At 40.9% G+C, this 23,143-nt stretch overlaps 1 protein-coding gene across 2 annotated transcripts in view; it reads right to left on the bottom strand.

The window, feature by feature from the left end:
• The window catches only part of ube2e3 (ubiquitin-conjugating enzyme E2E 3 (UBC4/5 homolog, yeast)), a 177,157-nt gene that overhangs the window by 45,302 nt on the left and 108,712 nt on the right, over positions 1 to 23,143 (bottom strand). For both annotated transcript variants that reach the window (XM_060928964.1, XM_060928963.1), the window contains exon 4: positions 6,392 to 6,524. In XM_060928964.1, the coding sequence (XP_060784947.1) occupies positions 6,392 to 6,524 (133 nt within the window). The remainder of the gene's footprint in view (positions 1 to 6,391; positions 6,525 to 23,143) is intronic.

Genomic DNA, 23,143 nt, shown 5'->3' with positions numbered 1-23,143 from the left:
GAGGGTTTCAGTCGCATCATATTTGTAATGCGGTTGAGTCACACGTGCAGAATAAACAGCGAGCGGTTTCAAAACTGAATTTCTGTTAGCGGTTACTGAATGCTCTTTGTTGCTCATTTCTTGAATAACTCGGTGACTCGTTTGTCTTTTGGCTGTTTTGATTTCCAATTCATCTTTTTTTTTGTCATTTTGTTTGGTTTTTGCAGCACTGGAAGCCGGCGCTTTGGAAAGAAAGTCTGTAATGGCCCACGGACATTCCAGGAAAATACTGCCTACCAAGGAACCAATCAGAGCGCACAATTTTACCAGAAGTAGCTTGTGCCATATAATAAATGGAGACAATGCTGAAAAACATTTAACTAGTAATCCTTTAAGCACAGGATTACAATAACCGTGAACATAAACACAAATGGTAAGTTAGTAAAATTTTTAACGATCTGATGTGCATGTTACGAAGTCATCAGTAGTCATTTCATTTATTCATGTATGTCCTGGATTTTCTCCCTAATTTAGTCACGGCTGGTTTCCGCCCACCAGACATTCTCCATCACATGACTGCTCGCAACAAGGAGGGCGAAGGCGATCACTTCTTCCAAGGCACATGAAGCTAGCCGACTGCATATTCTCAAACTGCTGCTCATGAGACAAAAACGAGGGAAGCGCTATCTGCTATCTGTACGAGTGTCTGAGCTCACAGACGGCCATGACTGGTTTGTGTCACTTGTGATTGATAGGGGAGAGAGAATCCGTCCCTGAGAGCACGGCCAATTTTACTCTCTTAAAGTGATGATACACGGGGCAACGTTTTGGGCAAAGTTGCCGGGTAATGTTACCTGGTTGCCTGTTCCCGGTGAGACAGAGGGCAACCAATAAGGGCAACAGACAATTGGCAACAACCAATCAGATAAAAGCAAATCTATTGCCAGGGAGATAGACACCGCAAAGATGGACACCGAGACACTTGCAGGTGTCACTTTTATCTTGGCTTCAGCCTTTATTTCACTCAAGTAAGTATGTTTTTGTATGTACCCTACATAGCTAGTGATAACTTTCTGCTAACTATGTTAACAAAAACCACCGCTAGTTCGCTAAATCCCATTCAATCTCTATGGAGTGGTGGTTAGCTAACGGCAGTTTACGTTTAGCTGAAAAAATAAATAAATAAATAAATTAAATCAGGGGTTTTCAAAGTGTGGGAGAGTCAGCCCCCCCTCAGAGAGCAAATAAACAACAGCGCCCCCCCCCCTTACAATTTTTGTTGTTGCTGTACTTCATGTTCCATTCATATTTTAAAAAATGGTTGTTGTACACATTTTAATTTTTTTCTTTTACACATTTTAAATATCTGTGCTTTTTAAAACATCTTTTTTTTTTACACATTTTAAACATCTGTGCTTTTTAAAACCTTTTTTTTTTTACACATTTTAAACATCTGTGCTTTTAAAAAAATCTTTTTTTACACATTTTAAACATCTGTGCTTTTTAAAACCTCTTTTTTACACATTTTAAACATCTGTGCTTTTTAAAACATCTTTTTTTACACATTTTAAACATCTGTGCTTTTTTAAAACCTCTTTTTTACACATTTTAAACATCTGTGCTTTTTAAAACCTCTTTTTTTACACATTTTAAACATCTGTGCTTTTTAAAACCTCTTTTTTACACATTTTAAACATCTGTGCTTTTTAAAACATCTTTTTTTACACATTTTAAACATCTGTGCTTTTTTAAAACCTCTTTTTTACACATTTTAAACATCTGTGCTTTTTAAAACCTCTTTTTTTACACATTTTAAACATCTGTGCTTTTTTAAAACCTCTTTTTTTACACATTTTAAACATCTGTGCTTTTTAAAACCTTTTTTTACACATTTTAAACATCTGTGCTTTTTAAAACCTCTTTTTTACACATTTTAAACATCTGTGCTTTTTAAAACATCTTTTTTTACACATTTTAAACATCTGTGCTTTTTTTAAAACATTTTTTTACACATTTTAAACATCTGTGCTTTTTAAAACCTTTTTTTTTACACATTTTAAATATCTGTGCTTTTTAAAACCTCTTTTTTTTTACACATTTTAAACATCTGTGCTTTTTAAAACATCTTTTTTTACACATTTTAAACATCTGTGCTTTTTTAAAACCTCTTTTTTACACATTTTAAACATCTGTGCTTTTTAAAACCTTTTTTTTTTACACATTTTAAAAATCTGTGCTTTTTTTAAAACCTCTTTTTTACACATTTTAAACATCTGTGCTTTTTTAAAACCTCTTTTTTACACATTTTAAACATCTGTGCTTTTTAAAACCTCTTTTTTACACATTTTAAACATCTGTGCTTTTTAAAACCTCTTTTTTTTACACATTTTAAACATCTGTGCTTTTTAAAACCTCTTTTTTACACATTTTAAACATCTGTGCTTTTTTTAAAACATTTTTTTTTTACACATTTTAAACATCTGTGCTTTTTAAAAAAAAAAAAAAATCTTGTTTTACACATTTTAAACATCTCATAGCATCGTTAGCTAGCACCTCTTGGCAGACAACACACTGTGGCAGTGGAGCATCTTCAGATCCAGTCCATAAAAATCCAAACTTTAAATAATCGTGGTCATACTTCCTTCTTTTTTTGCTTGGCCCAGACTCTGTCTCCTCACTCACTGTGGCTTTAGGTACTAAAAATCGATCCATTTTGTCTCTGGCAAAGGCTAGCTGAAGTTCGCTAAATGTCCGCAATAGTAACTTATTCTGGTTTATTTTTCCTCACGTTGCGCCCCCCCCGAAGAACTCTGGCGCCCCCTAGGGGAGGCGCGCCCCACACTTTGAAAAGCCCTGAATTAAATTGATGTCTTAATTCCAACCTGAGCATAAAAATAGATGTCTGTTGGTTTTCTAAGCGTTTGATGAGGTTTAGTCACCACTTTGGGTTTACACATCATAACTTATTGCCATAAAAATATACAAGTCGTCTCTCTTTTTCTTCGCTCCACTGCCGTTGAGACGCCGCCATCTTTGTTGAAAATTTCAGAAGCTCTCAGGTGGTCATGTGATTCGCTGCTAGCACTCTGATTGGATGATCTTAAAAAGTTGCCCAAAATGATCAAATCCATTCAGATATAAATTACGTTGTCCAATCTCAAGGGGAAAGTGTCGAAGCACTGGCCAAAAAGATGCCCCGCCCATCATCACCTTTCGGCTCCTGGCCACATCAGGAACCGCACTCACGATCTCCAAATGATGAGGCAAACGCTTTTCTGTTGCGCCACTCGGAAGCTCCTGACATGGCCACAAATTAACGTATTAATTAAACCTCCGAGTTAAGTTTCTTGCGATATATTTGGTGGCCATGAAATCCTCAACGTGTGTCGACTGTTGTATTTTTAAACGATTGAAACAATGAGAAACCGACTGAAATTAGACCACTGTGGCCAAAGTACCACAAGCATGAAAATGAGGCAGTGATACTGAGACATGGATAAAACACACCAAGCCAAACCAAACCATGACTGGTCAAGCACTGATCACTGGAGGGCTTTGAACCAACTCTAGATCATTGTTCATGTGCATCTGGATCACAGCAGTCCAGTATACCATGACATACAGCACGCCATAATCTGCCTTACATAAGCCATTACTATGGAGAGAGAGGCATAAGTGATCAGCAAAAACTCCTCAAATAATGAAAAGAAAGACAAAGAGGAAGAGAAACAAGGTAGTGAGAGACAGAAAGGAACAGTGAGAGAACAGGACAGAGAGAAATGAAGAGGAAGAAAAAGAAAGCGAGAGGAACACCGTGAATCAAAGAGACAGAATGAAAAATCACCCAGCTGTTCCTGAAGTTCACCAAACAGCCTCAACTCTCAGTTCTCAAGCTCCCATGTGCCTCTTTGCGCTGGGCTTTGGGAGAACAGGCTGCTGAGTTCCACGGATTTCTCCCTGTGAAAAAAACGCTCTCGCTTTTTTTCCCTCCCTCACACTTCTGCCCATTTCCCATCAGCCCTTCATCCAGCCACAATCTGCAGGACGAGTACGCATTAGTGGACCACAAACCGAGCAAGACCAGCCATCACAAACCGACAGAAAATGACTTCATAAATGATGGTGAGCTCTGTTTCAGACCCGAGAACGAGAGCGGAGAGCGAGGACATGCCCTGTTTAACCTCGCTCTGGAGCTTCATTTTTACACAAACTCTTCACACGTGACACTTATTAACACGTGAACTTGACTCGGAACGCTCCTCTATAGATGTGTTCTACAATATCGACTCTACTGGTGTTAGTGAAGCGTGAGAGAATGGAAAAGAGTGTTAAACAGAACCACACACTCACTGCAAACAATCTCCAACACACACGCCCTTGATGGTTAAAGTGGAAGAACTGCAGATGTTCCACAACATAAAAGACCTGAAGGTCTAGAGACACTTTTCCACCAAAGGAGTCTTTTGAGAATGTCCGGAACTTTAGGCATGTTTCCACTACAGGAACCTTTTCAGACAGTCAGGAACTTTAGTGCTTTGAGCATAGGAACCTGAAGTCTGATTCTAGTCAAGGAACTTTTACAGGAACTCAGGCATCATAAGCATGTTTCCAGTAAAGGTACTTTAAGCATGTTTCCACTACAGGAACCTTAGGTATGTTTAGAGTTTAGAACCGTTTCTGGAACCTTTTCAGATAAGGGCAATTCCATGTAAATGTCAACCTCACCATGCAAAAATAAAGCAACATGTAATACATCAAAACCACTCCCAGAGATATCACCTAGGCCTGTATTTTACAGATGTGAATAAGTTGAACCAATTTGTAACCAACCTAATATGTCACTGTCAGTCTTTCTTTCTTATAATGTAAACCCCAAGCTAAAATCAACTTTGATCATGTACAATTCTATATTATTGCCACAAGCCACAGAAATGTATGCTAAAATCCACAAAACAGCAAAACAATAGCCATCCTAAATATTATTTAAGAACTTTGATAGTTTTAGCTGATATTTAGAGAGTTTTTCAAAGGGTTATGGTGGTTAAATTGCTGATTTTCTAAACATATGCCATGTCTATTTCAGACGCGTCACATCCATAACGGAATTTCGTCACATCCATAACGTTGACTTTTCCTTCCGAAACTCTGCATGAAATGCAAAATATTTTAAACAAAGATTTTTAATATTCACCTTGGACCCCTCTATCAAACGGATATCTCCATTTCGACATTAGGTTTACAGTTTCACAGAGTTTGATAAAAATGTACAGTCACCCAAGAAAAGTGATACTTTTTCTGTCACATCCATAACGCATCTTTTATTGGCATTTTCTGGCATGCCCTAGATGTACTATGGGAATTGTTCTTGTTCTATCACTTCTCCAGTATGGTACAGCCTTAAAATATGCAACACCTGTTTAAATACTGGGAGACAATAAAACATGCACTGGGTCATTTGTTGCCATTTTGAGTTCAAGTGTCACGTCCATAACGCTGGAATTGCTCAGAACCAGGTGCTTTAGGCACTTTTCCATTACACTACAGGAATTTTAAGCATGCTTCCACTACAGGAACCTTAGGCATGTTTACACCAAAGAAACTTTAGGCACGTTTCCACTACAGGAACCTTTTAAGGAACATTAGGCATGTTTTCTCCACAGGAAACTTTTCATGAACTCAGAATCTTTAGACATGTTTCCATTACAGGAACTTCAGGCACATTTACACTACAGGAACTTTTGGCATGTTTCCACCACAAAAGACTTTTCAGGATCTCAAGAACTTCAGGCATGTTTACACTACAGGAACTTCAGGCACATTTACACTATGGGAACTTTAGGCACATTTTCAGTACAGGAACCTTAGGCACGTTTCCACTACAGGAGACTTTTCACAAACTCAGAACCTTTAGACATGTTTGCACTACAGGAACTTCAGGCATGTTTCCACCACAAAAGACTTTTCAGGATCTCAAGAACTTTTAGGACACTACAGGAACTTCATGCAAGTTTGCAACTTCTGGTACGCTTTCACCACAGGAGCCTTTTCTTCTTTTAGGGTAGGCATTTTAGACATTTCTAAAAGTTCTTCACAGAGAGAATTCTCGTAATGTTTGTCATGTTTCCACTGAAGGGATGATTTAAGTTCCTACACTGTAATCTAGTGTTGGGAACCTTTTTACTTTTGGCTACAGACTGCACACTTTTTTGCTGACCAAAAACTATTGGGATGGAGTTTGATCGGTCAAATCCAAGCTTCACAGAATGATCAACCCTCTTACATACCATTCCTAAAAACCTGTCTAAAAATGGTAAAGTCAGAAGCAGCATGGTACAACCAGCTAAATGGAACCTTATCAGTACTACTGTTACTTAAACACAACAAAGGACAGATCCACACACAGCATTTTTACCTTTGGAGGCTTGAAGGGGTAGTCTGAGGAGAAGGTGATGTCCAGGAAGAACACTCCACCCTCGTAGACGGAGCCTGGAGGACCCAGGATGGTGGACCTCCACTCATAGATGTTATCTCCTTTGGGTCCCGCACTGCAAACAGAGCAACACCAGGGATTATTTTCACTCACTTTGTTCCAACAGGACTAAAAAGTACCAAGTACCATGAAGAACTGTTTTAGGAAATGTAGAGAAAGTTTTCATGCTTACATGTTTTCCCCATTCCAAAACTAAATCAGTGATCATTACGTTACAGGCATTTAGTAGACGCTCTTATCCAGAGCAACGTACGACAGGACTCGGGCACACCCCACTTAGGGAGCAATTCGGGGTTGCGTGCCTTGCTCAAGGGCACTTCATCCATTCCTGCTGGTCTAGGGAATCAAACCAGCGACCTTTTGGTCCCAAAGCTACTTCTCTAACCTCTAGGCCATGGCTTCCACCAGCACTGATACCCTGCTTCCACCAGCACTGATACCCTGATGACACACAAGTTTATATCTGGGCAATTCCATGTAAATGTCAACCTCACCATGCAAAAATAAAGCAACATGTAATACATCAAAACCACTCCCAGAGATCTCACCTAGGCCTGTATTTTACAGATGTGAAGAAGTTGAACCAATTTGTAACCAACCTAATATGTCACTGTCAGTCTTTCTTTCTTATAATGTAAAACCCAAGCTAAAATCAACTTTGATCATGTACAATTCTATATTATTCCCACAAGCCACAGAAATGTATGCTAAAATCCACAAAACAGCAAAACAATAGCCATCCTAAATATTATTTAAGAACTTTGATAGTTTTAGCTGATATTTAGAGAGTTTTTCAAAGGGTTATGGTGGTTAAATTGCTGATTTTCTAAACATATGCCATGTCTATTTCAGACGCGTCACATCCATAACGGAATTTCGTCACATCCATAACGCTGACTTTTCCTTCTGAAGCTCTGCATGAAATACAAAATATTTTAAACAAAGATTTTTTTAATATTCACCTTGGACCCCTCTATCAAACGGATATCTCTATTTCGACATTAGGTTTACAATTTCACAGAGTTTGATAAAAATGTACAGTCACCCAAGAAAAGTGATACTTTTTCTGTCGCATCCATAACGCATCTTTTATTGGCGTTTTCTGGCATGCCCTAGATGTACTATGGGAATTGTTCTTGTTCTATCACTTCTCCAGTATGGTACAGCCTTAAAATATGCAACACCTGTTTAAATACTGGGAGACAATAAAACATGCACTGGGTCATTTGTTGCCATTTTGAGTTCAAGTGTCACGTCCATAACGCTGGAATTGCTCATCTCTTTTTCCTCCATCCACCTCTCACAGATACCGTGAGTTGGCTGAGTGGTTAGCGTGTCCCCCCTCAATCGGGAGCTTGTGAGTTCTACTCACGGTAGGGTCATACTAAAGACCATCATAAAAATGGTACTTACTGCCATCTGGCAAGGCACACTGCAATACCGGAGATCTATCCCCCCCCCCACCGTAAGCCTAGCTGTATAAGCGAGAGGCCGAGGGCTGTAGAAGTGGAGCTTGGTGCCGCCCAATGCACCTTCAGGGCCTGGTTAGTACTGGGACAGGAGACTGACTGGGAAGACCCGGTTCTGTCAAGTCTGGAAAGACTTTGACTTTTTTGACTTCTCACATCTATCAGAAAACATCAGACTGTCCGAGTTCTCTTCCTGTACTGAGAGCCCCTTCATCTGAAACTCAATCGTGACAGAACAGACCTGATCCTGGATCCATCTGACAGCTAAGAGTTTCTTTTTGCCAGACTTTTCAATCACCATCCACACTCCAGGCACAAACTGAACAAACTGATAAGACTGTTGGTGTGATTTTAGATGACACATTCATGGGATTTTCTGACTGCTCTGACTCTCATACAAGCTCTGTTTTTCTCTTTCCTTTCAATACTGGCTTGAAACCTGACAAACAAATAAACTCGCCCATAAGAACGTTATCTGCAGGTTCTCCCAGCTTTAATACAGCTGGAATTAAACACAACTTGTCATTTAAAGGCCTGGAAACTATCATTCACATGCTTATTTTTGCCCACGTTGACTATTCTTAACTCTCTTGACATGGCAAACTGTCAGGCCAGCTTGTTAATGCTGTAGCTGGTTCATGATAAAGCTGCAAGGCTCCTGATGGATACAAAAAAGGGAATAATCTCTCCCCTGTCCTGACCTTCACTGGAAATCTGCCAAAAAAAAAAGTTTCAAGTTTTGTCATTGTTTTAAAGCGCTCTACTTCCATACCATCTTGAGAACATTAAGATGCCCTAATCAGTAATATTTAACCACTCCACATTCTCAAACATGGCTCAAAGGCAAGAGTATTCTACACAACATGGCCAAAAGTATGCGGACACCTGAACATCTCATTCCAGGTCTATTCCCCTTTTCTGTTATAATAACCTCCACTCTTCTGCAAAGTCTTTCCACTTGACTTCGGCGCGTGGCTGTGGGATATATGCGTAGAGGAGGCCTGGGGTGCAGTCGGTGTTCCAGTTCATCCCAAAGGTGTTCCGTGGAGTTAAGGTCAGGGCTCTGTGCAGGACATTCGAGACCGACCACTCCAACACTGGCAAACCATGTCTTCATTGTGCACAGCAGAGGGGAACCGTCAGGGCTTTCTCATCCTTCAGAGAAGGCCAAATATAGCATTCAAATCTTGTATTTAAATTATTTCATTCTTTCACAAATTCATGATCATTATTCTCTTCTAATTCAGCCTCATTTTCGACCAAACGTGCTTCAGAAATGAAAGGGTTCCTGTCCTGAAAACATTAAAATCGAATTCTCCAGTGAGACGGTTTTGTTTGTTGTCTCTAGGCTGAGAAGAGTTTAGAGCTGCTCACTCATTGGTTAGGACTCCATTGCCGGGACAGAAGGCCATGGCGGTGCAGGTTTGTGTATTTTGATTTATAGTGGGAGGGACCAAAAATTTATCACCCTCAGCCTTCTGGAAGGCCAATGCGAGCTTGACCACGAGCCGGCGCCGTCAGCGCAGCAGTGAAGTCACCTTCCAGCCGGTGTAGTGTTCATAAGTAGCGTTAGTGAATGCTAATAAAGCAGTGCTATCGAGAGCAAGTAGTACAGGCTAACGACTGAGAAACTAAGGCTACGTTTACATTACGTCGAATCAGCGGATCATCAGATTAACGTTCTTAAAATGATTCGCGTTTACACTAAAACCGTTAGCCGTGCACACAGCAACACCAATACGCGGATACGCTCGGCTCCGCAGGCATCCTGCGCTCCAAATCACTCCGCCCTGAACAGCGAGTGCCCTCTGGAGGGTGCGCACTCCGGCCCTGCGCAGCTCACAGAGCGCGCGAGTGAAGTGAACAAGCCACGATTCGGGACTGAGCCGCTGTGTGTGTGATCCCAGTGCATATCACTTATTACTTGCAAGTGGAAGGATGGCAAGCCTAAAGACAATCATAACTACACAATGGGCAGTATTTGCATCAGTATTTGCAGTATTTTCATACTTTTATACTCTTTAATGAAAGGTGATACAAGGCGGAAGTCTGCGCCGTTTTTCAGCAGTCGCGTCACATGACCAACGCCAGCGAATCAGGAAGGTGGATGTCACAGTGACGTTGTCCAATGAGACGCCAGCTAGAGCTCAGCACAGCGTATCCGCGTATTCTCAATGTTTACACAGCACCGGAGCTGATACGATCCGGATTGAATACGTGGACGCTGGCGGATTCCCGTTTCCCCGCTTTTTCAGGGGGGTTAATGTAAACGGACAGTGCATCCGCGAAGAAAACGAGACAGATACGGTCTAGTGTAAACGTAGCCTAAGATTTCTGTCTCCAGACTCTTCTTCCATGCTGCACGATTTTTCACTCAGACTTAAGGATTCGTTTCCCTGTGTGTCATTTACTGAATTCCTTTTTAAAATCAACATCGACAGCTACACACAACGGCGCGACCTGGCAGCCTGATGCTAATCCCTTACAAAATCCTTTACCCTGTTGCTTTTTTGGTGTCTGGCTAAGTTTCAGCTGAGCTCAAATCCCAGCTCTAATAGTAACGGTTCACCACTGGTGCACAGAGACACTGTAATGCTGGAACAGGTTTGGGTTTCTTAGTTCCAGTGAAGAGAAACTGGAAAGCTACAGCATACAAAGACATTCTATACAACAGTGTGCTTCCAAATTTGTGGCAACAGTTTGGTGAACCACGACGCAGGGGTGCGAAGATCAGTCGTCTACGTACTGTAGATTATGGAATGTCTTTGTAAAGGGCAGTCCTCACAATTGACTTTTTTTTTTACATCTAATTTTTTTGTCTTCTTCCATTGCCAGTGGTTTGCCTCTTTTTCTGTCTCTTATCGTTTTATTTAACTTAATTTTATAGGATTAATGTTTGCTGACATTTGTCTTCAAAAGTGAGACATACATAAAAGTGACTTGGCTAATTCTTTGTAAATGTGATCACTATAATCATCACTTACTGGTCTCCTTGGTCGGGAAAACATTTCAGATAGGATTGTGGCTGAATTCTATTTTTTTCCTCTTTGGCCAAATCTGGGTTTATCTGGCTCCGACATACTTTCACATCTCAACGATCAATGGCATGTAAACATATTTATTAACTTTCTAACATCGCCTAGGCTCTCAAAGATCATGCTGAGAAAGGAGCCAGTTGAACAATTATGATGGTTACGAGAATCTGCCCGCCTAAAAACGCTGAAAACCGTGTTAGCAAATACCAAGATCAGACATGACATTTTGTCTTTCATGATGGTCTCCGTGTCAGATTAGGCATCACAGTGCCATCGACTCTTGCTGAGTCTTGGTCGGCAGATTGGCAACACTAAAAGTTTGACCCCAACCAAATCACCCATCATCAATCATCATTCACGTCCTTGTGTTTCGTCAATGAGGAGGGTCAAGGAATGGTCAATCACGGTTCTCAAGGAACACATCAGAAGAGTTGTCAAACTAGGCAAGACAAAACAAAAAATTCTGACATGCTCGATTTTGTTTTGGGGTATCAATGGATGTCCCAGATGCTACATTCCTGTTCTTTGAGTATGTCAAACTATAAGGCACTTTCGTCATTCCCAAACGCTCATATTCAGGTTTGACGCTGGAAATTTGTTGCCATGACAAACTCGTTTCAAAATCAGGCTGAATTCATGCGGTCTAATCGTGGCATAAGTGTGATTTCCTTGCACAGTGAACACCACGGGTTGATCAAGCAGTTGGATCGCTACGTGCTATCGAGAACAGACATACTACAAGTCAAATTAATTCAGCTTGTAAACCAGGCTTGTAGCAATCGAGTTCAGGACTCGGACTTGAGTCTGATTTGTACCCTAATTTTTAAGTGACTCGACTTGTCCTGAGCATTCGGATTCGTAAACTGGAGAAGAGGACTTGGATTTTTTCTTTATTTTTTTTGTAACATGCCATAATAATTTAGCATAAGTTATTTATATCCACCTTAATTTTGTACCAATTTCATGTAAGGGTGTCACACCTGCATGCCTTGGCGTGTAAATCAGATAGACTCTCGGGCGTGCTACAGACAGCACATGCCAAGCAGACTCTCGCACGTGCCATAAACGACTCGCACCTGCACAGGATTAAGGCGCAATCAGTGCACCGATATAAAAACTGTGAAAACACACTTACTTTGTGAAGTATTGAGTTGTGTTACTGATACATTACCGAGCCTTATTTCCTTGTTTGGGTTCCTGATCCCTGATTTCCTGTTTCTCGTCTTTGATTCTGCCGAGTCTACGATAGCCTGTCTGTGCCTCGCTTGACCTACTGGCTGTTTCACCGTTTTACGATTTTGTCTGCCGTTCTGGATTGTTTATCGTCTTCACTTGTATTAATAAACACACCTTCTGCACTTCCATCCGTCTCCGACAGAATACTTCACACTCCCTGAGAAAGAGAAGCACATTCACCTGTTCATACGCCATGTTCAGGAACAAACTCATGTTAATGGCGCTGAAACAGACACCGTCACATGGTGCGGGTGGAGTCTTGTTCTCGGACTCGACTCGGATCAATAGTGGACTCGACTCGGCATTTTTTTTTTAATGACTTGGACTTGAACACTGGGGACTCGAGACTGGACCCGGACACGAGGTTTAGTGACTCGACTACAGCACTGCTGTAAACAGAAATCGGCTGTCTGCAGTCAAAACGAACATTTTAAATGCAATTTTCCCTCTTGTCATTTTCAGAAAATGCTAGAACTTTCCTGATGGTTGAGATACAGGCACAAGCGGAAAAATAGTTCAGTGCAGTTTTCAGAACTATATATAGCAAAAATATGTCAAAATTCCACATGTGAAGGTTTTTCTCAGACTGCTATACTAATATTCTCTATGGAGCAGTAAAGTTGTTCACGTGACCCCCTCTACTGAGGTCACTTCCTCGGATTTAAAGGGGGAAAAAAAAAAAAAAATCAAACCTTTGTCCATGCAGTCCGGGCTCAAATGGCTCTATCTCGGCTCAGTCTAGATAAAAGGTCTGTTTTTCACAGGCAATGTCGCTGAAGTTAATGGGTCCAAGACTGGGCTTCAGAGTCTGTTTACAAGCTTTCCATCGCTTTTCTTACATTTCTATAAACCCCAGCATCATACAGTAAATGCTATTGCTTCCCCACTTACACTATAATATAATTTGGCAAAACTCGGATGTTTGGACTCTATTACGGTATACATTGTACAACATTCTTACCAGTGGCATCCAAATGCTGGAATGGCTCACTCCAACCCTCAAATATCACAAGGAATATGATGAGAGGGGGAAAATAACAGTGCTCAATCAGAGCCATTGGCATTCTCCTGGTAGCACGCAGCATGCACTCTGATGGTGGGCCCAGCAGGCGCCTTCTTAAATGATTGTGACCGTACAGACATGAGACAGGAGGATAAAAAAAAAAAAAAAAATCCAGCTTCCAGACTGGATGAAGAACAGGCACTGATACAAAGAGACAGACCCATGCAGGAAAAAAAAAAAAAGCTTTGGGATGATTACGCCTCCTTCTAAAATATCTGACCCAACCTAATTTTAACCACTGAGAAACACAAACGCCCTCTGGTCAGGCTCTGACGTCCAGTTTAAACTGTAACGGCGCATCTCCGCAAGCTATAATAACCACAGCTACAATAAGGACATCATTCAGAATCGGTCCAAATGAAAACCTGCAGCACTGTCGCCATGCTTTCTGACCGCACAAACAAAAGCTGAGCACACTGCATCTGCAGGATCTTCTCATCACAGAAAAGTCAGCCAAGCGAGACACAGCATCAATCATTCTAACTAACTTTCTCTGATTCATCTTAAATCCAATAATAAACGCACAGTGTGTTATCAAGTATGCCCTTATTAATATTAGATTCATTCGCTGATGAAGACTTTACACAAACGCTAACAATTCCCATAAGTCATACCATCACTTTAAATCTATAATTAACATCAACAGTTTCATTAAACCTGGATTTACTGGTGTTGCTGTCGACAGGTTAGATAATCACGACAGGATGAAAAGTTTCATAACATTCTAGTTCGCGACCAGATCACCAGAGAAACAGAAATCTGTGAAACGTTGATGTAAGGCCTCTTCATCTTCTTCTTCTGTTCCCATTAGGGGTCTCTGCAGCAGATAATCTCCCTCCATCTCCTCCTGTCACACCAGCCGTCCTCATGTCCTCCTTCACCACATCCATAAGTCTCATTTTTGCTCTTCCTCTTTTCCTTCTACCTCATAACTCCATCTCCAGCATTCTTTTGTTTGAAGGATATAAAGACTTGGTGCCTCAATGATAAACTAGTTCTAAACGATGACAAAAACAATCTGCTACTGATCCATTCCAAGTTCTCGCCGTCGGTTTCCGCCCTCTCAAGTACGATTCGGAGGCTCAGAAATCTCACCAAGCTCGTAATCTTGGTGTACTGTTTGACGACAAGTTGTCTTACACGCAACAGATCAACAATTGCTGCGAGTCTTCCTTCATGGCTCAGAGTCAGATTAGCAAGATTCGCGGAGCCACAGCTGTGACTCGAGTCGGCCACTAAACCTCGAGTCCAGTCTCGAGTCCCCAGTGTTCAAGTCTGAGTCAAGTCCAAGTCATTCAAAAAAATTTCGAGTCAAGTCCGAGTACAGTCCAGTACTGATCCGAGTCGAGTTGAGAACAAAACTCCACCCGCACCATGTGACGGTGTCTGTTTCAGCGCCATTAGCATTAGTTTGTTCCTGAATATGGCGTATGAACAGGTGAATGTGCTTCTCTTTGTCAGGGAGTGTGAAGTATTCTGTCAGAGACGGCTGGGAGACGGATGGAAGTGCAGAAGGTGTGTTTATTAATACAAGCGAAGACGATAAACAATCCAGAACGGCAAGCAAAATCGTAAAACGGTGAAACAGGCGACAGGTCGAGGGAGACACAAACAGGCTATAGAGATCTTGCACGTGATGTCACATCTGCTCCAGATTGTAAGCAGTCGCCATTTTGTCGGTCAAACGCCATATTTCCGCCGTCTTTCCAACACTGACTTTGTTTTTTTTTTCGCCCAAATCTTCAAATATTACCGTGCCACAATGCCGGAGAGTTGTATGGCATATAAATGCCACAACAGGAGAGGTCAGAAATCGGGAAGAAAGTTTCATAGGCTGCCACGGGACCCTGACAGGCGTGCAAAGTGGATTGCTGCTATCGGCCGGGCCGATGCAAACAACAAGAACAAGGCATGGGAACCGACTGGAAAGAACGATCACTGGCGCCTGTGCAGTGACCATTTCATCTCAGGTTCGCCATGTATTTATTTCAGTATATCCATGTGGTTATTCGCAACATAAGTTTATGACTTGCTCTAATAAAAAAATCCGGGAAGTGGGAACCTGAGAAAAGGCTTGGGGCGGGGGGGGTGGATTGGGTCTTTAGTGGTGTGACAATCAATGTAAAAGCAAAAGAAATTAAACTGGACAAATACGTTTTTATTTCATAAAGCAGGTATACCATATATACAGTAATAGTGATAGACTACTGATACTTGATCTAACTGATAATATACAATATTCAACCATAATCGGCTGGTCAGTGCTATACTAGATACTACTGATATATCTAGTATCAGTACTAGTACTCAATACTTAAGTGACTTACCCGTCCAATGAGGATTGTTATTTTCTTGTTTACAAGATGCCACATCTGAGTCGCTGACAAATCCTGAATTTCTGTAAAGATGACTGTCCAGAGATTTATAAGCACGCAGTGCTTCACCACTGAACAGCGAGGGAAAGTTAATGAGGTAATTATACACGTCTGGGTATTCCACCTCTGGCAGTTCAATATCCACTGACACGGTCGTGAAAACTACGTCCGGTAAGCCATAAGGGTCACTAATCTGTAGGTCGTTTATTTTAGACATATATCTAGTTATCTGTTCATTAGAAAAATGAGCCGTGTAGTCCGTCGGTTGAAATTTATCCATTTTGTACACAAGTGCAGCAGTATTCAGCTGTGTTTTTTACCGACAAAATGGCGGCTGTGTACTTTCCGGTCACGTGACTGCAAGATCTCTATCGTAGACTCGGCAGAATCAAAGGCGAGAAACAGGAAATCAGGGATCAGGAAACCAAACAAGGAAATACGGCTCGGTAATGTGTCAGCAACGCAACTCAATACTTCACAAAGTAAGTGTGTTTTCACAGTTTTTATATCGGCGCACTGATTGCGCCTTAATCCTGTGCAGGTGCGAGTCAGTTACGGTGCGCACACGAGAGTCCGCTTGGCGCGCTGTCCGGAGCGTGCCCGAGAGTCTATCTGAAGCACGCGTCAAGGCACGCAGGTGTGACACACTTGCACGAAATTAGTGTAAAAATGAATGCAGATGTAAATATGTTACGCCAAATTATTATGGCATGTTACAAAAAAATAAAGAAAAAATCCGAGTCCTCGTCTCCAATTTACGAGTCCGAATGCAGTTAATGCACGAGTCCGAGTCATCAGTGCTCAAATCCAAGTCGAGTCACGAGTCGGACTCGAGTACTACAAGCCTGCTGAACCGTTATTTTTGGTATTTGAAAGAGACACCAAGCGGTCCATAAAAACGATTACTGACTCACAAAATCAGAAAGCTGTTAGAACTGTTGATATTTTAATGTGTTCAGGTGAAAATCCCCCTGGCTGAAATGTCAATGGTTTTGTTTCAACTGTATTAATGACTTCTATTTTTGTCTGTCTTTATTGTAAAAAAACAAAACAAAACAAAAAAAAAGACTCAAATCAGTCAGACAGCTTGAAATTGTGGCACTGGTTCATGTTATATCCAGGATATACCATGACTGACTCACACCATATAGCTTTTTTTTTTTTTTTGGATGTCACAGGATGCATTGCTTCATCAGTGATGGAACTATTTTATGTCGCGTGAGCCATCCTTGGCCAATCCCTGCACTGGACTTTTTTGATGAGGGATATAATAAGCACTCTTTACAACCATGGTGAGCAGAAAAGCATCTCAGAATGCACAATATGCTACGGTATACCTTGAGGTGGATGGAGCACGACAGCAGAAGGGCACAGCGGGCTCCAATCCCATTAGGAATGTGAGGCTGCAGTGGGATCAGCATCAACAAAACCAGACAGCTGATCACGGGAAGATCGGTTTCTTTCCAGAGAATCACAGGAGATTAGAGGTTTCTGAAACACCCAAAGCAGTCTGTCTGGCACCACCACCGAGAGCGTATCCTCTCACCAATCTGATGTTTGATGTGAAAATTAACAGACGCTCTGAGTACGAGTGGATCTTGACAGCGATGCGCTCAGGAAAGCGGATTGTGGAATCATTTATCACAATATTCATGCTGATCTTTCACCAATAAATGCTATAATTTTCCAACAACTCAAAACTACTGCTAAAAAAAGTTTACGTTGATGTGAAAAACAACCAGTGGAAGCTATCAATTAAGATAAGAGTCAAGAAGACTGAGACACTGAGAATTTAGCGTGTAGTTTTTGCATTTCCATTAAAAAAAAAAAAAAAAAAAAAAAAAAAAAGAGTGCACGGCAACAGAAATACATGTAAAAAGTGAGTTAGTGATGCAGTACGGTTAAATATTGTCTGGTGGCATTTTAAACGAGCACATGACCTACAGTAATTTATCAGGGCATCGATAAAATACGTAACTGATGTTGACAGATAACGATTCACAAATTATTTATATAGATCTCCCAATCCTCATTTTGATTTTATAACTCAACCTCATTTCCCCGGTCACTGTCTTGGCGGCACTGCACTTGTTGTAAAACCATTAATCCCAATTAAAAAAAAAAAAAAAATATATATATATATATATATATATATATATATATATATATATATATATCCTTAACAAAAGAGACCGAAAGCAAATGAAGACGAGAGTAAACTGAGATGTCTTTCTTCAGGATCTGGGACCCAACAGAACTAACGTATCGCTTCCCAGAACGAGGCGAGTCATCGGCGGGAGAAACGCACTGGGAGTGGTGCTTTGCTGGACGAGGCGTGAGCCGAGTCAGCGCCTGCCGTCCCTGCTGTAAGCACACGCTTACCTACAGCATCAGCCTTACAGTTAGCATGTGATAACACGCAGCACCAGAGGAACACGGCAGCAGCCTTCACACGCAATGTGGGCACTGAGACGGTTTATACGGCCAGCGGGTGTGATGTTGAGATCTGAACAGCAGAGAAGAAAACGATTACATCGCATCCTGATAAAGCTGAATGGTACAAAACTACAGCTAAATGTTTACAAAGGTTACTTTGTGGATCAGAGGACTGAAATTACAAATAATTAAACAGCATTTCTCGGCGTTCGATACGTGCCAAAACTTCACTTCATTGCTCGATGTGCTTTGTGACAAACATGAAATCGCTTTATTTATTTATTTATTTATTTAGAATTAAACAATGACTTTGGTTCAAAGTGAACGTAAGTCAGTATTTTTTTTTTTAAACCGGGTTCCTGCCCGAACTGATAATCACATCAGTTTCTCTTTGACGAACAACTCTGGGAGTTGTTCTTGCAGCACCACACTTGCCGGAGCAGCTGAGAGATAGGCACCTTGCTCAAGGGCACTTCAGGGAATCAAACCAGTGACCTTTTGGTCCCAAAGCTGTTTCTCTAACCATTACACCATGGCTTCCCTAAATTCAGTAATGCCACACTGAAATGCAATCACCGTCCAATCACAGCCCTAAATCATAAAGCCATGGTCTACAGAAGAATATTGGTCTTGGATGGAGAGTATTGGAGTGTACTGGCGTCTGATGAAAAAATGGCGTTGTTTGAAAGAGAATATTTGATGAGTTATACTGGTGTGTGTTGGTGTTTGATGGAGAGTATTGTGGTTGATGAGAAAATACTCGGGTGTATTGGTGTTTGATGGAAAATTGTGGTGTTTTAGAAAGAATACCCAAGTGTGTTGGTGTTTGATTGTATCTGACAGTCTTGACTGAAGGACACGAGAGTGTTAGATGGTGCTTGATTTAGAATACGAACGTTTGAAGTGAATGGTGATGTACGCATAGTGTCGAATCTGGTGTTTGTGTTTGAGGAAATATCTGGGGCTCAGTGGAACATTTGGTGCTTGAAGGAGAAAGGTTACGTTACGTTACATTACATTAATGGCATTTAGCAGATGCTCTTATCCAGAGTGGTGAACAACACACCCAGAGCAGTTGGGGGTTGGGCGCCTTGCTCAAGGGCACTTCAGCCATTCCTGCTGGTTAGGGTGCATCAGTTGCCCCCTAAAAATGAAAAGTTCCTCTGATCATGATGCATTTTTGTTTTTATGTTCCTTTTGGTAAGAAAACCCACTGGGTGAAATATTTTGACAAAATTCAAAAGTTTAATGGTGGCACCAGGAGCTCAAAGTTATGGAAAAAGCTGCTATTTTATGACTTTTATGACAAAATTTCGATCACTTTTCATGGCACCTTATAGAGTATACCAAATATCTTAGATACACATGTTTAGTCCATATTCTAAATATATTATCAAGCACAGTTTGAGTTTTAGCTGTTCATTGAATCATTGTTCAACTACTTTTAAACAATACAAATGTATTATGAATCACATTAATGCTTCTCAATCCCTTGCAAAGGTTCTTAACATGATCTCTGGCTCACAAGAAGTCAATAAATGGAGTCCAACATTGTGATTCAAACCTTACGCGAAAACATAAAATAAGCGTTTTTGGCAAAAAAAAAAAAATGAACCTCATGGTGCCACCATTAGACTTTTGAATACGGTAAAAAAATTTTACAGGATGTCTTTATTGGTGAAAAGGAACACCCGAACAAAAATGCATCAGATTTTATGAAAGTGAGGGCAACTGATGCACCCTACTGCTGGTCCAGGGAATCAAACCAGCAACCTTTTGGTCCTAAAGCTGCTTCTCTAACCATTAGGCCATGGCTGGGTTGAAGATTGGAGGCCTGTGTGCTGGTGTTTAATGGTGAATGGTGGTTTTTATGATGTGACTGGTGTAGAACGTCTAGCGATGATGCAGTGAAGGACGCTGGTGTTTGATGGAGAATGTTGGTGTGGTGAATCACGTCAGTGTTTAAAAAAAAAAAAAAAAAAGGGCAAAGCCTATTAATATAACTGTGAAATATTTAAATAATATTGTCTGGCTTTTTTCCGTGGTCGAATCAGATATATTCCATTCAGCGAGCATGATACTGAACGAGTCGAAGACGAGTAGCTGAATGGAATATATCTGATAGACCACGAATAAAAGCCATTATTATTATTATTATTGTAAGGGCCAGTTAAGCAATAATAATTTAAGTTAAAAACAGTTAAAAATGATAATAATTTAAGAACATAGAAAAGAGTTTAGAACAGAAAAAGAACATAGAAAAGAGTTCCATGTTCTAAATCTTATGATGTGACATCACTATAGTGGTAACTATAGGGGTGTTCACACGGCAACTTTTACTCCGGTGTATCACCGGGGCTGCCCCGGTAGAGCGTTCACACGGTACAAAGTTATCCCGGTGTCGCCCCTGAAAGCTGCTTAAACCGGTGCAAATCTAACCCTGCTCGGGAGGTGGTTTAAGAAATTTACTCCGGAGTAAATGCTAGTTTGCGGGGCAGCACCGATATAAAATGGGCCGTCTGAACGCTACAGGGGTAGACTCGCTACGCGTGAGGAGAGTTGATTACATACGGGCATTGCATAATTTGCATCCTGGTATTTTGCGCTTCCAAAATGGCGAATATCAACAACAACAGAACTACGTGTCTTCCAGTGTTGCCAGATTGGGCAGTTTTAAGTGTATTTTGGCAGATTTGAACATATTTTGGGCTGGAAAACATCAGCAATATCTGGCAACACTGGTGTCTTCATCCACGTTGTTTTCCCGGCGCTTGGTGATGCCATGACAACCGGGAAAAGGAAGTACATTTTCACGCATGCGCATATTTCATTTCCGCATTATTACTATCGCAAATGATAGTAATAATGATAGGAAATGATAGTAATAAAAGGAAATATCAAAACTTTATTACTATCAAAGGAAATGATAGTAATAAAGTTTTTGCTACTATCGCACGGTCGCAGAAACTGCCGTGTGAACGCAAGTGGGGCTGCACCGGTGCTAACACGCTTCTCTCTAGTAAGCAGGGTTGCGACGTGTGAACGCTGCGCAAAATTTACACTGGTGTAAGATATATCGCAACAAAATACATCAATGCAGCATCGATGCAAATATGTGCCGTGTGAACACCCTATTTGGTAACTGACTGTGTATACCTTAGTTTCGAGTCAGAACACAGTGGAAGCAACACAGTCTTTTGACCATGCGCCAGACCTTGTGATTTACCTTGTTGTTTTTAAGTAAACATTTTAGAAAGACAAGGGAAGTTGTCATGTCTCGTCGCTCACGTGGAAAAAGAGTGTTTTTTTCGACTGACTCTAGAAATGGTACAGTAACGGAGTGCCATTACAATTATTATACATACGTACAGTTAGGTCCATATATATTTGGACACTGACACAAATTTTGTTTTTTTACCTGTTTACTGAAACATATTCAAGTTATAGTTATATAATGGACATGGACATAAAGTCCAGACTTTCAGCTTTCATTTGAGGGGATCCACATTAAAATTGGATGAAGGGTTTAGGAGTTTCAGCTCCTTAACATGTGCCACCCTGTTTTTAAAGGGACCAAAAGTAATTGGACAATTGGCTCAAAGGCTATTTCATGGGCAGGTGCGGGCAATTCCTTCGTTACGTCATTCTCGATTAAGCAGATAAAAGGCCTGGAGTTGATTTGAGGTGTGGTGCTTGCATTTGGAAGATTTTGCTGTGAAGAAAACATGCGGTCAAAGGAGCTCTCCATGCAGGTGAAACAAGCCATCCTTAAGCTGCGAAAACAGAAAAAAACCCATCTGAGAAATTGCTACAATATTAGGAGTGGCAAAATCTACAGTTTGGTACATCCTGAGAGAGAGAGAGAGAGAGAGAGAGAGAGAGAGAGAGAGAGAGAGAGAGAGAGACAGAAAGAAAGAAAGAAAGAAAGAAAGAAAGAAAGAAAGAAAGAAAGAAAGAAAGAAAGAAAGAAAGAAAGAAAGAAAGAAAGAAAGAAAGAAAGAAAGAAAGAAAGAAAGAAAGAAAGAAAGAAAGAAAGAAAGAAAGAAAGAAAGAAAGAAAGCACTGGTGAACTCATCAATGCAAAAAGACCTGGACGCCCACAGAAGACAACAGTGGTGGATGATCACAGAATAATTTCCATGGTGAAGAGAAACCCCTTCACAACAGCCAACCAAGTGAACAACACTCTCCAGGAGGTAGGCATATCAATATCCAAATCTACCATAAAGAGAAGACTGCATGAAAGTAAATACAGAGGGTTCACTGCACGGTGCAAGCCACTCATAAGCCTCAAGAATAAAAAGGCTAGATTGGACTTTGCTAAAAAACATCTAAAAAAGCCAGCACAGTTCTGGAAGAACATTCTTTGGACAGATGAAACCAAGATCAACCTCTACCAGAATGATGGAAAGAAAAAAGTATGGCGAAGGCGTGGTACAGCTCATGATCCAAAGCATACCACATCATCTGTAAAACACGGCGGAGGCAGTGTGATGGCTTGGGCATGCATGGCTGCCAGTGGCACTGGGTCACTAGTGTTTATTGATGATGTGACACAGGACAGAAGCAGCCGGATGAATTCTGAGGTATTCAGAGACATACTGTGTGCTCAAATCCAGCCAAACTGATTGGTCGGCGTTTCATAATACAGATGGACAATGACCCAAAACATAAAGCCAAAGCAACCCAGGAGTTTATTAAAGCAAAGAAGTGGAATATTCTTGAATGGCCAAGTCAGTCACCTGATCTCAACCCAATTGAGCAGCATTTCACTTGTTAAAGACTAAACTTCAGACAGAAAGGCCCACAGACAAACAGCAACTGAAAACCGCTGCAGTAAAGGCCTGGCAGAGCATTAAAAAGGAGGAAACGCAGCGTCTGGTGATGTCCATGAGTTCAAGACTTCAGGCAGTCATTGCCAACAAAGGGTTTTCAACCAAGTATTAGAAATGAACATTTTATTTACAATTATTTAATTTGTCCAATTACTTTTGAGCCCCTGAAATGAAGGGATTGTGTTTAAAAAATGCTTTAGTTCCTCACATTTTTATGCAATCATT

The sequence above is a fragment of the Neoarius graeffei genome, chromosome 9 (genome assembly GCF_027579695.1).
Source record: "Neoarius graeffei isolate fNeoGra1 chromosome 9, fNeoGra1.pri, whole genome shotgun sequence".
NCBI lineage: Eukaryota > Metazoa > Chordata > Actinopteri > Siluriformes > Ariidae > Neoarius > Neoarius graeffei.
Note: the sequence above shows the minus strand (reverse complement) of the source record. Positions and strands in the feature narration are given on the sequence as shown.